Consider the following 14,115-nt stretch of genomic DNA (forward strand, 5'->3'; position numbering starts at 1 on the left):
ATGTGCATGCTGGGTATAACTTGATGTCAAGGGCAATATGACTGCAGAAGGGAGAGAGGGCTGTGGGGGGCTCACAGAGATCCTGCAGGCAGCCCCCTCAAGGCCCTGAGGCAAGTGGCCAGTGTGCTGAGGACCAAAGGGGCACATCTGAAGGCTGAGACCCCATCAGCCTGCAGGCAAGCTGTGGGATTTACTCACAGAATCCACAGTTTCATGCTGCGAGAACCCCACAGGGGCGATGCCATAGATGCAGACAGCGAGGATGGTGATGAGGGAATGCACAAAGGTGACCCAGTAAGTGAAGAAAGGCCTGGGTGGAGGGAAGAGGAGAAGATCAGAGGCAGAAATCCTTGAGTATCAAATCTCAGAGCACAGGAGTAAAGCTGCTGGCTCTCCCCAGGGGCCTTGGCAGAATCTGGGTTAGAGGAGTCAGATCACTTAGGGATGCCCAAGGCTGAAGGCAGTGACCCAAAGTCTTGGTGGCAGTCAGGCTGTACTTACTCCAACTCCCCTGTGACACTGGGCAGGGCCCCCTTTCCCAGGAAAGCACCAGGAGAACCCCTAAGCTTGATGCCAGCATGCTGTGGGGCTGAAATAATGGCAGGGATACCTAAGCCTGGGCTCAGCACAGGACAGCAGTGCAGGGGCAGAGATCTGCAGGTAGCAGAGGTCCAGACACCCAAAGCAAGGTGTGGTCCTAGTGCAGGAGATGGAAACTCGTTGCTGCCTGTGCTTTAGGGATGCAGACTGGGGCTCTGGCACTCTCAGTCACCAAGTGGCAACAGCACTCACTCTCTCGCTTGTCTTGCTGGGACCTCCTCTGTGACTGTGGCTCTCACCTGTGGTCATCCATGTCCTCGATCTGCCGCTTGACGTAACTGTCAATGCGCTTGCGGTAAGTCCTGTTTGTCAGCTTGCCCACCATGCCCAGGCCATAGGGCCTCTTCTCCTTGGCAAAGAGCTTCCTGACGGGCACGGCGATGCGCTGCCCACGCTTCTGAGGGCTCACGCTCACCACCTCCTGCCGCAAGCGCACCTTGGGCTGTGCCAGGGCCCCATCCTTCTGCTTCCTCCAGCCTCGCTCCAGTGGGCTGAAATTACAAGCAGGACAGCAATGGGCTAAAGAGAGCATGACCAGCAGGTCAAGGTTGGTTCTTCTCTCGCTCTACTCCATCTTAGTGAGGCTGCATAGGATGTAGTGGATCCAGTTCCGGACTTCCCAGCTCAACAGAGACAGGGAACTGGAAGGGAGTCCAGCACAGGCTATGAAGATGCTGAGGGGCCTGGAGCATCTCTGTGAGGAGGAAAGGATGGGAGCCCTGAGGCTGTTGAGCCTGGAAAAAAGTAGCCCTAGAGGGGATCTGCTCAGTGGTCAGCAAGAGATAAAGGGTAGAGGGCAAGAGGATGGGGCCAGACTCTTGTCCTGTCCCTAGGCACCACTGACAAGGGGCAATGGGCACAAACTGGAATCCAAGAGGTTCCACCTGAACAGAAGAAACTTCAGAGTGAGGGCACTGGAGCCCTGGAGCAGGCTGCCCAGATGGGTTGCAGACTCTCCTTCTCTAAAGAGCTGCCAGCTGGCCATTGCAATCCTCTACAATCTGCTGTGGGTGCCCTGCTTTAGCAGGGAGGCTGGACTGGATGGTCTCCAGAGGTCCCTTCCAACCTCACCATTCTGTAATCCTGTGAATGGTTTCCTTCTGTGTCATAGCAATAAGGACCAGCCCTTCTCTGGTCCTTGGTGGCAGCAGGACCGCTGGCTGTGCCACCACAGCTAGGCTGAGCAGCAGCTGAGAGCAGACAAGGTACACAAGGACTTTATTCCTAAGTCTCCATCATATCTGATGGGTTTATATTCTTTGCTCTTGAACAGCAATCTGCACTTTCAGACCCTGACCAAAAGCACACTACCCACCTTTCACCCTTGGTCACTGCTCAGCACTATGGTGGCCATGCCTCTGACATGCTCTAGTCTAGTTTACCTCCTCTGTCTTCCTAAGTGATCCCTCTGCACCAAAGTAAATGTTGTCAGGAGTGGTCAGAGAATCCAGGTGACAAACTTTTCTGAAAGATCACAGCATCTTGGAGAGCTCACAACAGCTCTGAAGTGTGGACAAGCAACAGGATCGAAGGGAATCTGAAGCTCTTTGGTCAAAATCATTGCTGCAAAAGTTCAGCTATTGTCAGTCCTGCACTAAGCAGATGTATTGTTATAAAGCTCAAAGTTCCAGCTTGCCCTTGGGAAGTCCTTCTCCAGCAGAAAGTGTGGATTTCACCAGAGCCTCCTCTTGTCCCAGGAGCTGAAATGGTTTCTGTGTTACAGACCTACTGTTTCCCGGCATTTCCAGTGCTGCACTATCAGCCTATGCCAAAATAAACACGTGGGCACCCAGAAGGGCACCCTACTGTGATTCTGATAGCAGTTCTCTGAAGTGTGGAAGAAAAGTATTTCCTCAATAAATAAAACTACTTAAGGAAAGCCAAACAGAGCCAAGAAGACATACCATCTCAAAGGAGCAACAAACTCCTACCATTTGCCGCTTCTACTTCTGCTAAGGCTGAATCAAGCTCTTGGGAACACTTGAAGGGAAAGCACCAACACAGCAAGATGGGCAATGAGCAGCAGAACTGCAGTGAGGACCTCCCAGTCTGCTCCACACTCACACCCAGCAGAGCTCTCTGCTGGAGTGAGCTGCCAGCTAAGCTGGAGTTGACTCGGAAACAACATGGAGCAATTACTCAGTACCAGTTACTCAGGTGGAAAAAATCTAGGCAGAGGGCACAGTACCACCCACAGACTTGTAGGGCTCTGGGCACCAGTGCCACACCTTTCTCTCATTTCAAGTGAGGAATGTGGCCCAGCTTGACACTCCACAGTGCTTCACACCACTCCTGGAACTGTTGTTCCTGGTGACTGTGGTAATGGTAGCAGCCTCCTCGTCTTTGCTACCCTCTTCTATAGCCAAAGGCTGGGCCCCCAGCACTCTCACAGCTGATCCAAAGTGTCTTTTGTTTCCTCAGGGTACCATACATCTCATGAGACTGGAAGTTGCTGGAGAGGTTGCAGAGGTGGCCTCAGAGTCACCTTTCACATGCCTGGGGAGCTGGGGCAGGAGGTCTCAAGCAGGGCTTAAAGAAAATCCATCCATGCACTGCTCTTTGAGCTCCGCACCAAGAACCCACAGCGCTCACATTCTGTCTTCTTCCATGCAGGAATCCCCATTCTGAATGGGTTGGTCACCCCATGGTAGGCTTTGGCAGTGTCCAGGATACTCACAGTAGCAAGTGGCTTCTTTCAAGCTCATTTTTGTCCAAGGCACCTCCTGTGAGATCTGTCTGATCCAGAGGTTTCACTTCAGCATCTTTGATTGCAGCTTCTGATGGTGACTCAAATACCTCATCCGGGTAAGTAGAGAGCTCCTCATGAAGGACTCCTTCCTGGGCAGAGAAACAGAAGTCCCATCAGAAGAAGCCAGCATCACATCTGAGACACCAGCCCCGGCAGAAAGCAGTGCTGCTCTCTGCAACACACTGTTCTGCCAGACCTACAGTCTGGCACTGCCTCTGGGGACAGCAACAGGTCAGAGTGCTGCCCCTCACCCGAGCGAAGAAGGAGGTGTCGAGCTCATCCGGGAAATCCACCGTGTCCTCTTCCAGGAAACTCGCTGGAGTGAAGCTGCGCCGCTGAGCCCTCCTCAAGGTGCTGTCCTTCACCGAGCGCCCCTGCAGCCAGACAGTGGCGTCACCTCTTTGCCAGAAATCCGACCCCAAGCACTTGCAGAGCCACCCCAGCCCGCGCACAGGGAGCCCCAGTGCTGAACTGCTTCATGCTTGTGAGTGGAGCACAGCAGAGCTGCTGCTGTGTGATACCTTCGTGGTGAGACTCACAGGTGTTACTGCACTTCCCCACCCACCATGCCCATCTCGCACACAGGTGAGGCTTTGAACATGCTCCTCTACCCATGTTGTACGACACAGCTGACCAGATGGCAGTGATGGCAGCTATTGGACACAGCAGAAAGGTCACTGGGCCCAGGAAAACAGTCATGGCAGGGTGAAGGGAGCTGTTCATTAAAAGCCTCAGGCACTTTGGTTTTCCTTGGCTAAAAGACCAGGTGCCAATGGACCAGCCAGAGGTCCAAGCTGAACCAGAACACTTTGAGGCTGATGGATGTGCGAATCAAAGCTCTCAGGCCAACAAAGTGAAAGCAAAACCAGTACCACAACCTAGCTCCCTGCAAGTCCTGCCTCCTAGACATAGGGCTGAAGCAGGACTGCAGGTGCCTTGGTAATCCAGTGTTCCACTGCTGCTCCACCCTCAGCAGTGGACAGAATAAAAGGGAATGGCCTCAAGCTGAGACTGGGTAGGTTTAGATTGGACATTAGGAAAAAGTTTTTCAGGAAGAGAGTGGTAAGGCACTGGAATGAGCTGCCCAGGGAAGTGGTAGAGTCACCCACCCTGGATGTGTTTAAAGGTGGTTTGTATGTGATGCTTAGGGATATGGTTTAAGGTGAATCTTGTAGAGTAGGATTATAGGTTGGAGTTGGTGATCCTGAGAGGCTTTTTCATCCTGGCTGTTTCTGTGTGATTGTGACAAGTCCTCGCCCCTCACCCTCCTCCCAGGCTCTGCCCACCAGCAGTACCTTCACCAGCGCGGCAGCGGCTCGGAAGCTCATCTTGGCCACGGACTCGCGCTTGCGCCGGCGTGGGAGGCGGTTGAAGCCCGAGCGCGAGCTGGTGAAGGAGCAGAGCGAGGTGGCGCCTGGCGTGATGGGCGTGTGGGGCACGCTGCAGCCCTCGCTGTCATCGGCCACCCGGAAGGCTCGCCCGCGGGCCAAGGGGTCTATGATCTGCCAAGAGAAGCAGCCAGTCAGTTCAGCCACCCTCAAACCCTTCCCTACCAAACCCTACCTGTTCTATCTTCAGACCATTCCAGTGGCCTGGCTCCTGGGATTGACCCAGAGCCGGGCTGAATGACCACCAGGATGAGGGGATTCTGCCCCTCTGCTCTGCTCTCTTGAGAACCCACCTGAAATCTGTTCAGCTCTGGGGACCCCAGCACAAGAAAGACATGGAACTGTTGGAGAGGGTCCAGAGGAGGCCGTGAATATGATTCAAGAACTGGAGAACCTCTTCTGTGGGGATAGGCTGGGAGAGTTGGGGCTGTTCAGCCTGGAGAAGAGATGGCTGCAAGAAGCAGCCTTCCAGTACCTGAAGGGGCTCCAGGAGAGCTAGGGAGGGACGTTTCACAAGGACTGGGAGTGCCAGGACAAGGGACAACAGCTTTGAGCTGGGAGAGGGGAGATTGAGACTGGAGGTGAGGAACAAATTCTTTGCAGTGAGGGTGGGGACACACTGCAACAGGTTGCCAGGGAGGTTGTGGTTGCTCCCTCCCTGGAAGTGTTGAAGGCCAGACTGGATGAGGCCTTGAGGAAACTGGGCTAGTGGGAGGTGTCTCTGCCCATGGCCAGGGATTGTAACTGGATGATCTTTAAGGTCCCTTCCAACCCAAACCACTTCATGAATCTATGGATAGACCAACAAGCAGTTCTACAGCAGGGAAATACAGAATAACCTTTTGTAAGTCTGAAAGTACTCAAACTTCTCCTCCTATAGTTTTGGGGTTTTTTCCTCTCCTTTTTCTTTTGTCTGCATTGACTATTTCCACCTATCATGTTCCTGATGTTCACAAGAGACTCCACATCTCCTTCAGTCCTTCCTAAACTACCTCATCCATCTACTGTGCCACAGAGCTCTGCAGAGAATGTGCTATCTGCACAGGAGCTTCAGAAATCCCTGGAAAGAGCCATGCTGTGTCTCCAGCTAGTTTCCTTCCTGGTGCTGGGCAGCCAGGACTTTAAGAGTGCCCTGATAAAGCTTCCCTGTATATTTACATCTGCTTCCATTAGCTAAGCTGTAACAGCTGGAAAAAGCAGGCAAGCTTCCGGGAGCTGCAAGCCCTTCTTTGGGGTGCTCCAGGCCAAAGCTCTCAATTCTTCCAAACAAACTAATCAACCTAATGAAAATATTGCCTTCAGCTACAAATCTAGCCAAAGCTGTGGCTTCCCTAAGACTTCTGTGCAGTATCCTAATGCTTTATGAGCCATTTTTAATCCACAGCTGTACACTCAACACAAAGCTTTATGGCTCACGCCTCCTGACGCCATGCTCTGATTTCACGTAGCCCACACAGAGCCCAACAATATTTCTGAGTCTTCTGTGACCAAAGACTAACTGCAGGACAGCTCAGCTATTAAGAAAGCAGGAAAGGGCACAACAAGGTGAAACTTGATTGAAAGATGCACTGTGTTCTCCACCGCTCAAGTGCTGCAGCCAGGCTTCAGGTCACAAACTAACCTGCTGAGGAAGGAATTTGTTTCACTGCTTGCCCCAGTTGCAGTGGTGCTCACTAATGCCCAGTAATCAGCCACATCCATTACTGTCACTGAAGGGAGCAAAGGGAAGAGCTGGGACATGGTGGGTCAGCTCTGAAGTGCTGCCAGCTGCTGCGCTTGACTGGGGCTTGTCCTCTAGGGTCACACTTAAGGGCAGTGAGTGCCTCTGAGGCACTCAAAACAATTTCTGAGGACCCACGAGAGTAACTTTTTAAAGTTCTAAAATAGAACCAGTTTCTATGAGGACAGTAGATGAGCATTCTGCCTGGCACAAGGACCAAGGCTAGTTTCCTGAGTGATACCAGGCCTTTTAGTGGGCCCAGGATGCCACTCCACATACAACAGAATTTTGTCCTTGCAAAATGGCAGCTAAAAGCCTGAGCTGAGAGCTCCTGGACATGCTGCACATATCTAATCAGCACCGCAGTCACAACAGGACAAACAGAGCTGAGCCTATCACCCAAATAGCTGAGGGATCTCAGCCAGTGAGACTGCAGAGAGGCTGCTGAAGGAGGGAGTCTGTCAAACCATATCTGAGACCTGAGAAGTGTCTGAGCATGGATCTCAGACACATGGCAGGCACAACTTAAGCCCACAGATAGGTCACGGCTGCCAAAGTGGCAAAGACACTGTGCAGGAAACTCACTGTAGCCTTGCCTCTGCCCCAGAGTACTCACCTTTTGCATGCCCAGCTGGCAGGGCCCGACATAGAGCGGAGGGGGAGTCTCTGTGCTCGTCAAAGAAATGTTGTCCTGGCTGGGCAAGTCCATCTCCCGAATGACCTGAGGCTTCAGCTTCCCATAGCGCAGGCTGCAGTGCCGGAGGCTCTTCCTCTGCCACTTCTGAGTAGCGTCGCTGTCTTTGCTCACCCCAAACCAGTCTGCTGTGCCTCTGAAAGATGCCAGCAAACAAGTGTAAAGAAGCATTATGCCTACTGGGACTGTGCCCATCAAAAGACAAACGCCCTGGTGGTCGCTTCCAGCCCACCCCAGTTCAAAGCCAGGCAGAACTCTTGCCCACTAACAGCTCGCCACCTGTCCTCAGCTGGCTTTAGCGACCTGACAGATGCTGGCCAGCAATGTTCAGCCATCAGCAGCATTCTGTCTCTTCAGACAGAAGGAAAAGGACAGGACAGGTCCACCCTGTGTAACAGACAGTTTGTGCTGAGTTCTAAAAGAAAGCAAGAGAAACGGAGCTGATAGAAGGTCCTGGTGAAAGGGCTGGGTTTGCCCTGCTGAGCACACTGACCACCTGCAGGCCAGCTCTAAGGCCCCAGTGTGGCACTGCAGTGTCACAGCTCTCTGGTTTCTCCCAAGAATTCAATGCTCTCTCCGAGCCTCCCACACACACTCCCAAGTCACTCCCAAATTCTCCTCATGCAGCAGGGTATCACCCAAGGTATCACCGATAGCAAATGTTTGCCTTGGTCCTGATCCCTGCTGAGGCAGACACAGAGAGTTCTCAGCTGCCGATGGCAGAAGCAGGAGCACAAGGTGGAAGCCATGGAGTAGGTTTGCTGCCAAGTGTGCTGCTGTCACAGAAGTGCAGCGGATCAGAAGTGAAATCCCAAGAAAGGCAGAGCAGGATCAGGGTAAGTCAGGCTAACAACCTCCTTCAAATACTGCAGGACAGCTGCTACCCTCCACACACAAAGACCACTGCAGCCTGCTAAGCCCTTCCCACCGTGGTAAATCCTCCTCAGAAGACAACAAGCTGTGCCAGCCTACAGTTTTCTGGCCCAAGCATCAAAATCTGAAAAGTTTCTTCCAAGCCAAATCCAAACCCTTGGCCTCAGCCCCCCAGTCCAGGGGCAGGGTTTCCAGCTGCTGAGAAGCAAGGTCTCACAGCTCACTGAGGAGCATTAAAGCACACACTGGGGTAAAGGCTGGGCTACATCCACAGCTGGATCACACTGGAGAACTGAGCTGATGCACTGGAGACAGGAAACTAGTCCTGTGCTTTGTGTCACCAACCAACAGGTGAAAGTGTCCTGCCACCATGTAACACAGGTGTGAATACAACACCCACAGCCTCTCCAGCTAAACCCTCAGATGCCAGTCACACTGCCCTCAGCCTTTCCCTCCATGATTCTCAGTAGACCCTTCAGCAGGCATGAAGTCGCATGGGCCATTGCTGGGTCTCACCTGGCCTCTCCAAATGGTCCAGCAAGTCAAGAGGGGCCAGAACTCAGAGATGAGGCTAGATGCATGTCTTGGAGCAGTGCTCTGTTCCCCCAGATCCACACCCTATCAGAGCAAGGGCCTAGGGTCAGCACCTTGGCTTGCAGACCCAAACTGAGCCTACAGCACAGAGGTCTTGCTCTGGCACAACGCATACCACAGAACAGCCTCACACCTCACAGACTGCCATAGCTAAGATTTCAATATCAAGGTGACCTTGGGTGACAAGTCCTTACCTGGGGCCACTCCTCAAAGGGAGAGGACTATGAATCATTTGTGCATGAGCCCACTGCACGAAGAGCAGCACCTCAGAGCCCTCTGGAACCATGCTCCTGATAGCCTGGAAAGACTAGCACCACCACAACACTGTGAGGACCACTCCTGGTCCAGGGCTGGGGCACAGAGCTGTCAAGACAGCCCAGGAGAGCTCACTAAAAAGTACCTGGAACACCCTGGGAAGGTGCTGAAGGCCCCTGTCCAGCTGGGCAACCCCATCATGTCCTACAGACTCCCTGGAGCACTGTAACAGGCAACAAACCAACATCAGAGGTCAGCTCTTGCTCTTACACCACCAAGTCTGAAAGCCCAAAACCAAATGGAAGCAGTCACCAAAAGGCAGGCATAGTGCCAGAGTGGCACCTGGGCAAGGGTAGCAGTGAAGAAGGTAGGACAGGAATTGACTCCTGGGCATTAGGTGCAGTCCCTGCCACACACAAAGACACACCGGCTGATTTAAAAGTTCACTGACTCCAGTCTGGAGGCAATGCTGGATGAGCTATTGTGCCCAGGACTCCTGGGGTAGCTCATCTCCTTGGTCCTAAGTAAATGAAGACCTCCACCTCCAAAAGAAGACAGTCCCAGTTGGATTAGGAGGAGCCAAAATGTCAGCAGGGAAGGAGTGGATGCTCTGTTCCAGTCACCAGCTCTTGAGCTCTGTCTGGTCCAACATGGGCAGCATCTGTTCCATGCTGCTTCCTCTCCTTCCCCTTCTGCCCCGAGGAGCCTCTGGGGCCAACACAGGTATGAGCCACGTGTTGCAGTGATGCCAGCAGAGTCAGGCTGTGGTGTGGCTGCCCTGGGGAGATCTTGCAGCCATGGTGGCACCAGGAGGTTGACAGCTTGTTAGGAAAGGCGGGAGGGAGTGAGGCTGGCGGGTGGACAGCTTGTTAGTCCATGCTGCTCACTGACAGCTGCCTACACGTTTAGTAGGAGTGACAACTGCCTTGGTTAGAAGCACACGTGAACTTTCTCACTTCTGCCTGCTTGCAGGTCTCCTGGCCAGCCCTGGGAAGGCACTGTGGTCCCAGCAGCTGCCAGGACTTGTGCAGCTCGCAACAGCCCTTGCACACACATGCAGGGGTGGGTTTCACACTCAGTGCTAGCAGTACCTGAAGAAGGATCGGGGCAGGGACTGCCGCTTTCTCAGGGGACTCCTGCCCCGCTGCCCCTGCAAGGGCAGGGTCTGACTCCTCTGAAACCGAACCTGTCTGCTGCAAAGAAAAGAGAGCTGAGGGGAAGGGGCTGCAGGGTTGCGGAGAGAGCAGCCACCTGCAGCCAGAGCCTCCCCAGCTCCTTCCATAACCCCATTAACAGCAATTGTGCCACACCACACGTGACAGTGGCCTCCACCTGAGAGCATGACGCAAGAAAGAAGACCAGACTCGAGCCACACAACACCAGCCTTGAAGCAGGGAGGCTGATGAATCCTTTGGGTGTATGTGTACCTCCAGCACAGCTCTCCTGATGCTCCTGAAGACATCAGGGATACTACAATACCATTCAAGCTCCAGACCTCTGTGATCTGCCACCTTCTGCTTAAATGCCCAGCTACAGACAGCTCTGGCTGGCTTTGGACAGTGGAATGTGAAACTACAGAGGTGTCAGCAGGCTGAGATACCATCTGCTGAGATACAGCTTGTCACTGGAAGGGCTGTGGGCCCCTTCTGGTTTCCTCTGAAAGGATCTTGCTTGTTGCACAAACCTGTCTGACATCTGCTGCCTTGCTGAGCCATGTTGGACACTCTGGGAGACTGGAGGTGGTGTTAAATGCCTACACTCAAGCACATGAATTACTCCCACACCATGTTTTGGACCACACAGGCTTGACCTTAGGCTCACACTTGATGCGTATCCTCTAAGCCACAGGGAACAGGATGGTGTGGAGGCCTCCTGCCAGAACAGTTTCACATTCTGGGGACTGTGTTAAGAAGAAATCCTGGCAGTCAGCTTCCCTGGACTCACAAAATAAATCCCCAAGACACCTTCATGGATACCTGGTCTGCAATTCTCCACTGCATTCCCAGCTCTGCTAAAATGAAGCATAGGTTTTTAGGCCTTTCCTTGGTACTTTTTGGGTCCCTGTCCTTGTTTCTGATCCACTTACTTCATGCTTTTATTGCTTGTGTCATGTCAAGTGCACCTCCTGCAGGTCTGCCCCTTGGAAAGACCTTCCCACTGCTGCACCTGCTGTCCTACTCACACCCCTCAACACTCTGCAGAAGTCACCCTCCTCCATGCTGCCCTACTGCCCTCCCCAGCAATCTGCAGAAGTCACCCTCCTCCAGAAGGAAGAGCCTTGGACACCCTCACCTTGTGCTGCACAACAGCCTGCATAACATCTCAGCACTCCAAAATAGCACTGAACTCACACATGCACCCTCTGAGCAGGAGACTCAGGATTTCCAAATCCATGTGCATACCTCTGGGCCAGTGCCTGTGTACTCCTACAAAAGGCCTACACAGACCATTAAGCACAGGCAGGGATGCAGCCACCAACCTGAGCCCCAGCACTTCCCATAACAGCCTGGGCAGGCAGAAGAGATGTCATGGGGTCCGCTAGTGCAACAGCCACGCATCTGCCCACAGCCCCAGTGCCAGGACTTGAGTATCTCCCTCAGTGTGTGAGAGCTTCACCATCACTTTCCAGCCCTCCTGCCCTGCTCACTGTAGCTCCAGCTACTTCTCTGTCTGGTAGCAGCACTAGGGGCAGACTCACTCCCTCAACACCAAAGCGATTTGCAGTTCCCCAGCCTCTCTGTCCTACACACATGCTGCACGTTGTGCATGTTTGAGGGAGAAGGTTCCTTTGGCTCTCCTGCACAATCCTCTTTTTCAGGGTCCCCACAGCCCCCACCAAGGATACCTTTAATCCTTGACATGCTCTTGCCTAATTGTCCTGGCAAGAAGCAGGACCAGGGCAGGAAGGTGAGGGAAGAGGCAGTCTAAGTGTGCAAGGACAGCCTCAGAAGCTGCCCACAGCCCCGAGAGGAGCAGACTTCATGGCTCAGCCTTCTCAACCTCACAAGAAGCAGGATCACAGAAAGGTGCTGTGGGAGAGCTTCATCACCAAGGCAGCTGGGGAACGTCTGAGGCAAAGGCAAGCAGTGAGTGGGAGGTCAGTCCTTCCCATAGCTATGAAGTTGCTCCTCTGAGTGGGCGAAGCCTGGCTGATGGAAAGTGCCCCTGACCTGTGGGGCTCCAGAGATGCTCCTGGGATCCAGGCAGGCCTGACACACTGCCAGGAATACAAGCTAGGCATCTCAGGAGAGCAGTTGGGAGAACCACTCCCTTTGGATGAACTGGGATGAGCCTTTGCCATAAGGAAGAAAGGAAGAGCACCCAGCTGTGTGGTCATGTCTTGGGGACCCACGGGTCATGGGGACAAGTGATAACCCTCTGTGCAGGAGAGGATCTGAGCAGCCAGATGGACCTGCCAACAAGCTAGTGCTAGGAGCCAAGACGCTGAAAGCCTTGACCTGCTTGGGATGGGCTTCTGCTTCCCCCAGCAATCCTGTGCTCTCAGATACCAGACTAAAGCAAGCCCAGCACACTGCACCACACAGCCTCAGCTAAACATCAGAGCCTGAGGCATCCTGATACTCAGATGGGGGCAGACAACATTTGTTTGAACCAAAGTGTCAAGAACCATTCATTGTCCTGCTGATCATAATCTTCCTCCCAGGACTTACTAAAGAGGCTACACAGCACCACTAGGTTTATCTACTGGGGATCTGCACCCACCCTCTTCTGCAATCTCATGACAGACAACAATGCAGAGAATCTAATCCTGCCGTGGCAGCGTTCTACCAAGGGTCGGGCATCAGGACAAGCAGAGGACTATAAATCCAGAAATAAAAGCAGTGGATGGCAGAATCCACTAAAGAAGGCTCCATGGAGCCAGTGTCTCACCTCTTGATGGTCTGGGTGATGGAGGTCTGCCGCTGCAGCACTGGCCTCCTGCCTTCGTTGGGCAGGGAGGGCACACGGGTGTTGTCGGCAGGCATGCTGACACTGCGCAGGAAGGTCTGGCGTCTGGTGGGCTGCCACACAAAGCAGGAGGGGAGTCAGAGAGTGATGCTCCACAAGGCCAGTCAGGCTGTGAAACACTTAGGCAGCAATTCAACAGCCACCCAAATGGCCCAGTCACGAGCAGGGTGTGTGCACTTGGGCCTGTGTCCATGCTAGGCAGGAATGGCTATGACAGAACAGTCAGCAGCAAGGCCACAGCACCTGCATGTTGTGGTGGGTCCCCATCCAGACTGGCTCTAGCCTAGCCTGTTGACTGTTCAGAGATGAGCTGCATCACACAAACTCCTGCAGTACATACTGCTGGCCTTTTTCTAGCCAGAAGGAAGCCAGGCCACACACTCCTAGACCACTGCAGAAGGTGAAGAGAAGCACAGTGAGATTAGTTTCCAAAATGACTGTATCTGCAGTGAAAGTCTGCAGGAGCTGTGAGTGGGTGGGTCTGTGCTCCAGATGCTGCCTGGTGCAGGCTAAGCAAGCTGAGAGAGCCACAATGGCTTTGCTCATAACCTAACTGTCAGAACACACTCAGGCCTGAGAGCTCTTGGCATTTCTCAGCTGAGCGTCAGCCACCACATATGACACAACTCACCAGACTGATCTCAGCTCATACAACTGCCTCCCCAGGGCTGCTCTGGATTAATTTTTCATCAGCTTGGCAGAGACATCATCTCCCATTTGTAAAGGGCAGGCTGAGCAGACTGTCCCTCTGGCAAGTGAAGCTCTAATCGACTGGTTCTCTGGTCAGACACTGTCTCTGCCTCAAGGCCACTTGCTAATCCAATGCAGAAAGCTGATAATTTCCACTAATCGTAACACAATTGATATGTTTTATGTGAAAACAATGCAGAGATACGCAGTTATAAGGCAATGGAGCCCACTGTGCACTCTCATCATGCCGCTGTGCTGTGCACACCAGACCTCCAGAGATCACCACCTCTGACAGCTTCCATTGTAAGCACACAAGGTCTCTCCAGAAGCTGCCCAGCTGGATTTAGACATTCCAGGTAAGAGAACATCCATCAAAACCTTATAATCGATTTGGAAGGCTTCAAGCTGTGCTGTTAAAACCCTGCATTCCACTTCTAATCCCTGCAGACTGAACCCAAATCACTTTCCTTCCAAGGGAAGCCCAGGACCAAGACTTAGCTGTCAGAAGCTGTCACATAATTGCAGTGCACTTTAGCCCCCAGATCCAGGCATAGTCAAGGGGCCAGGCTTTGCTATTCCAAGT

General features: G+C 53.1%; 2 protein-coding genes across 6 annotated transcripts in view; one reads left to right on the forward strand and one right to left on the reverse strand.

Moving 5' to 3' along the window:
• SNRNP25 (small nuclear ribonucleoprotein U11/U12 subunit 25) overlaps window positions 1–14,115 on the forward strand; it is a 147,944-nt gene that overhangs the window by 10,138 nt on the left and 123,691 nt on the right. The gene's annotated exons all lie outside the window — the stretch shown is intronic.
• RHBDF1 (rhomboid 5 homolog 1) overlaps window positions 1–14,115 on the reverse strand; it is a 38,951-nt gene that overhangs the window by 6,766 nt on the left and 18,070 nt on the right. For all 5 annotated transcript variants that reach the window (XM_064153105.1, XM_064153109.1, XM_064153107.1 and 2 more), the window contains exons 3-9: window positions 12,765–12,895; window positions 7,074–7,287; window positions 4,645–4,851; window positions 3,601–3,723; window positions 3,278–3,438; window positions 840–1,091; window positions 199–310 (exon numbers count right to left, since the gene is read on the reverse strand). In XM_064153105.1, coding sequence (XP_064009175.1) covers window positions 199–310; window positions 840–1,091; window positions 3,278–3,438; window positions 3,601–3,723; window positions 4,645–4,851; window positions 7,074–7,287; window positions 12,765–12,895 — 1,200 coding nt within the window. The remainder of the gene's footprint in view (window positions 1–198; window positions 311–839; window positions 1,092–3,277; window positions 3,439–3,600; window positions 3,724–4,644; window positions 4,852–7,073; window positions 7,288–12,764; window positions 12,896–14,115) is intronic.

Source organism: Pogoniulus pusillus, chromosome 13 (assembly GCF_015220805.1).
Source record: "Pogoniulus pusillus isolate bPogPus1 chromosome 13, bPogPus1.pri, whole genome shotgun sequence".
Taxonomy (NCBI): Eukaryota; Metazoa; Chordata; class Aves; order Piciformes; family Lybiidae; genus Pogoniulus; species Pogoniulus pusillus.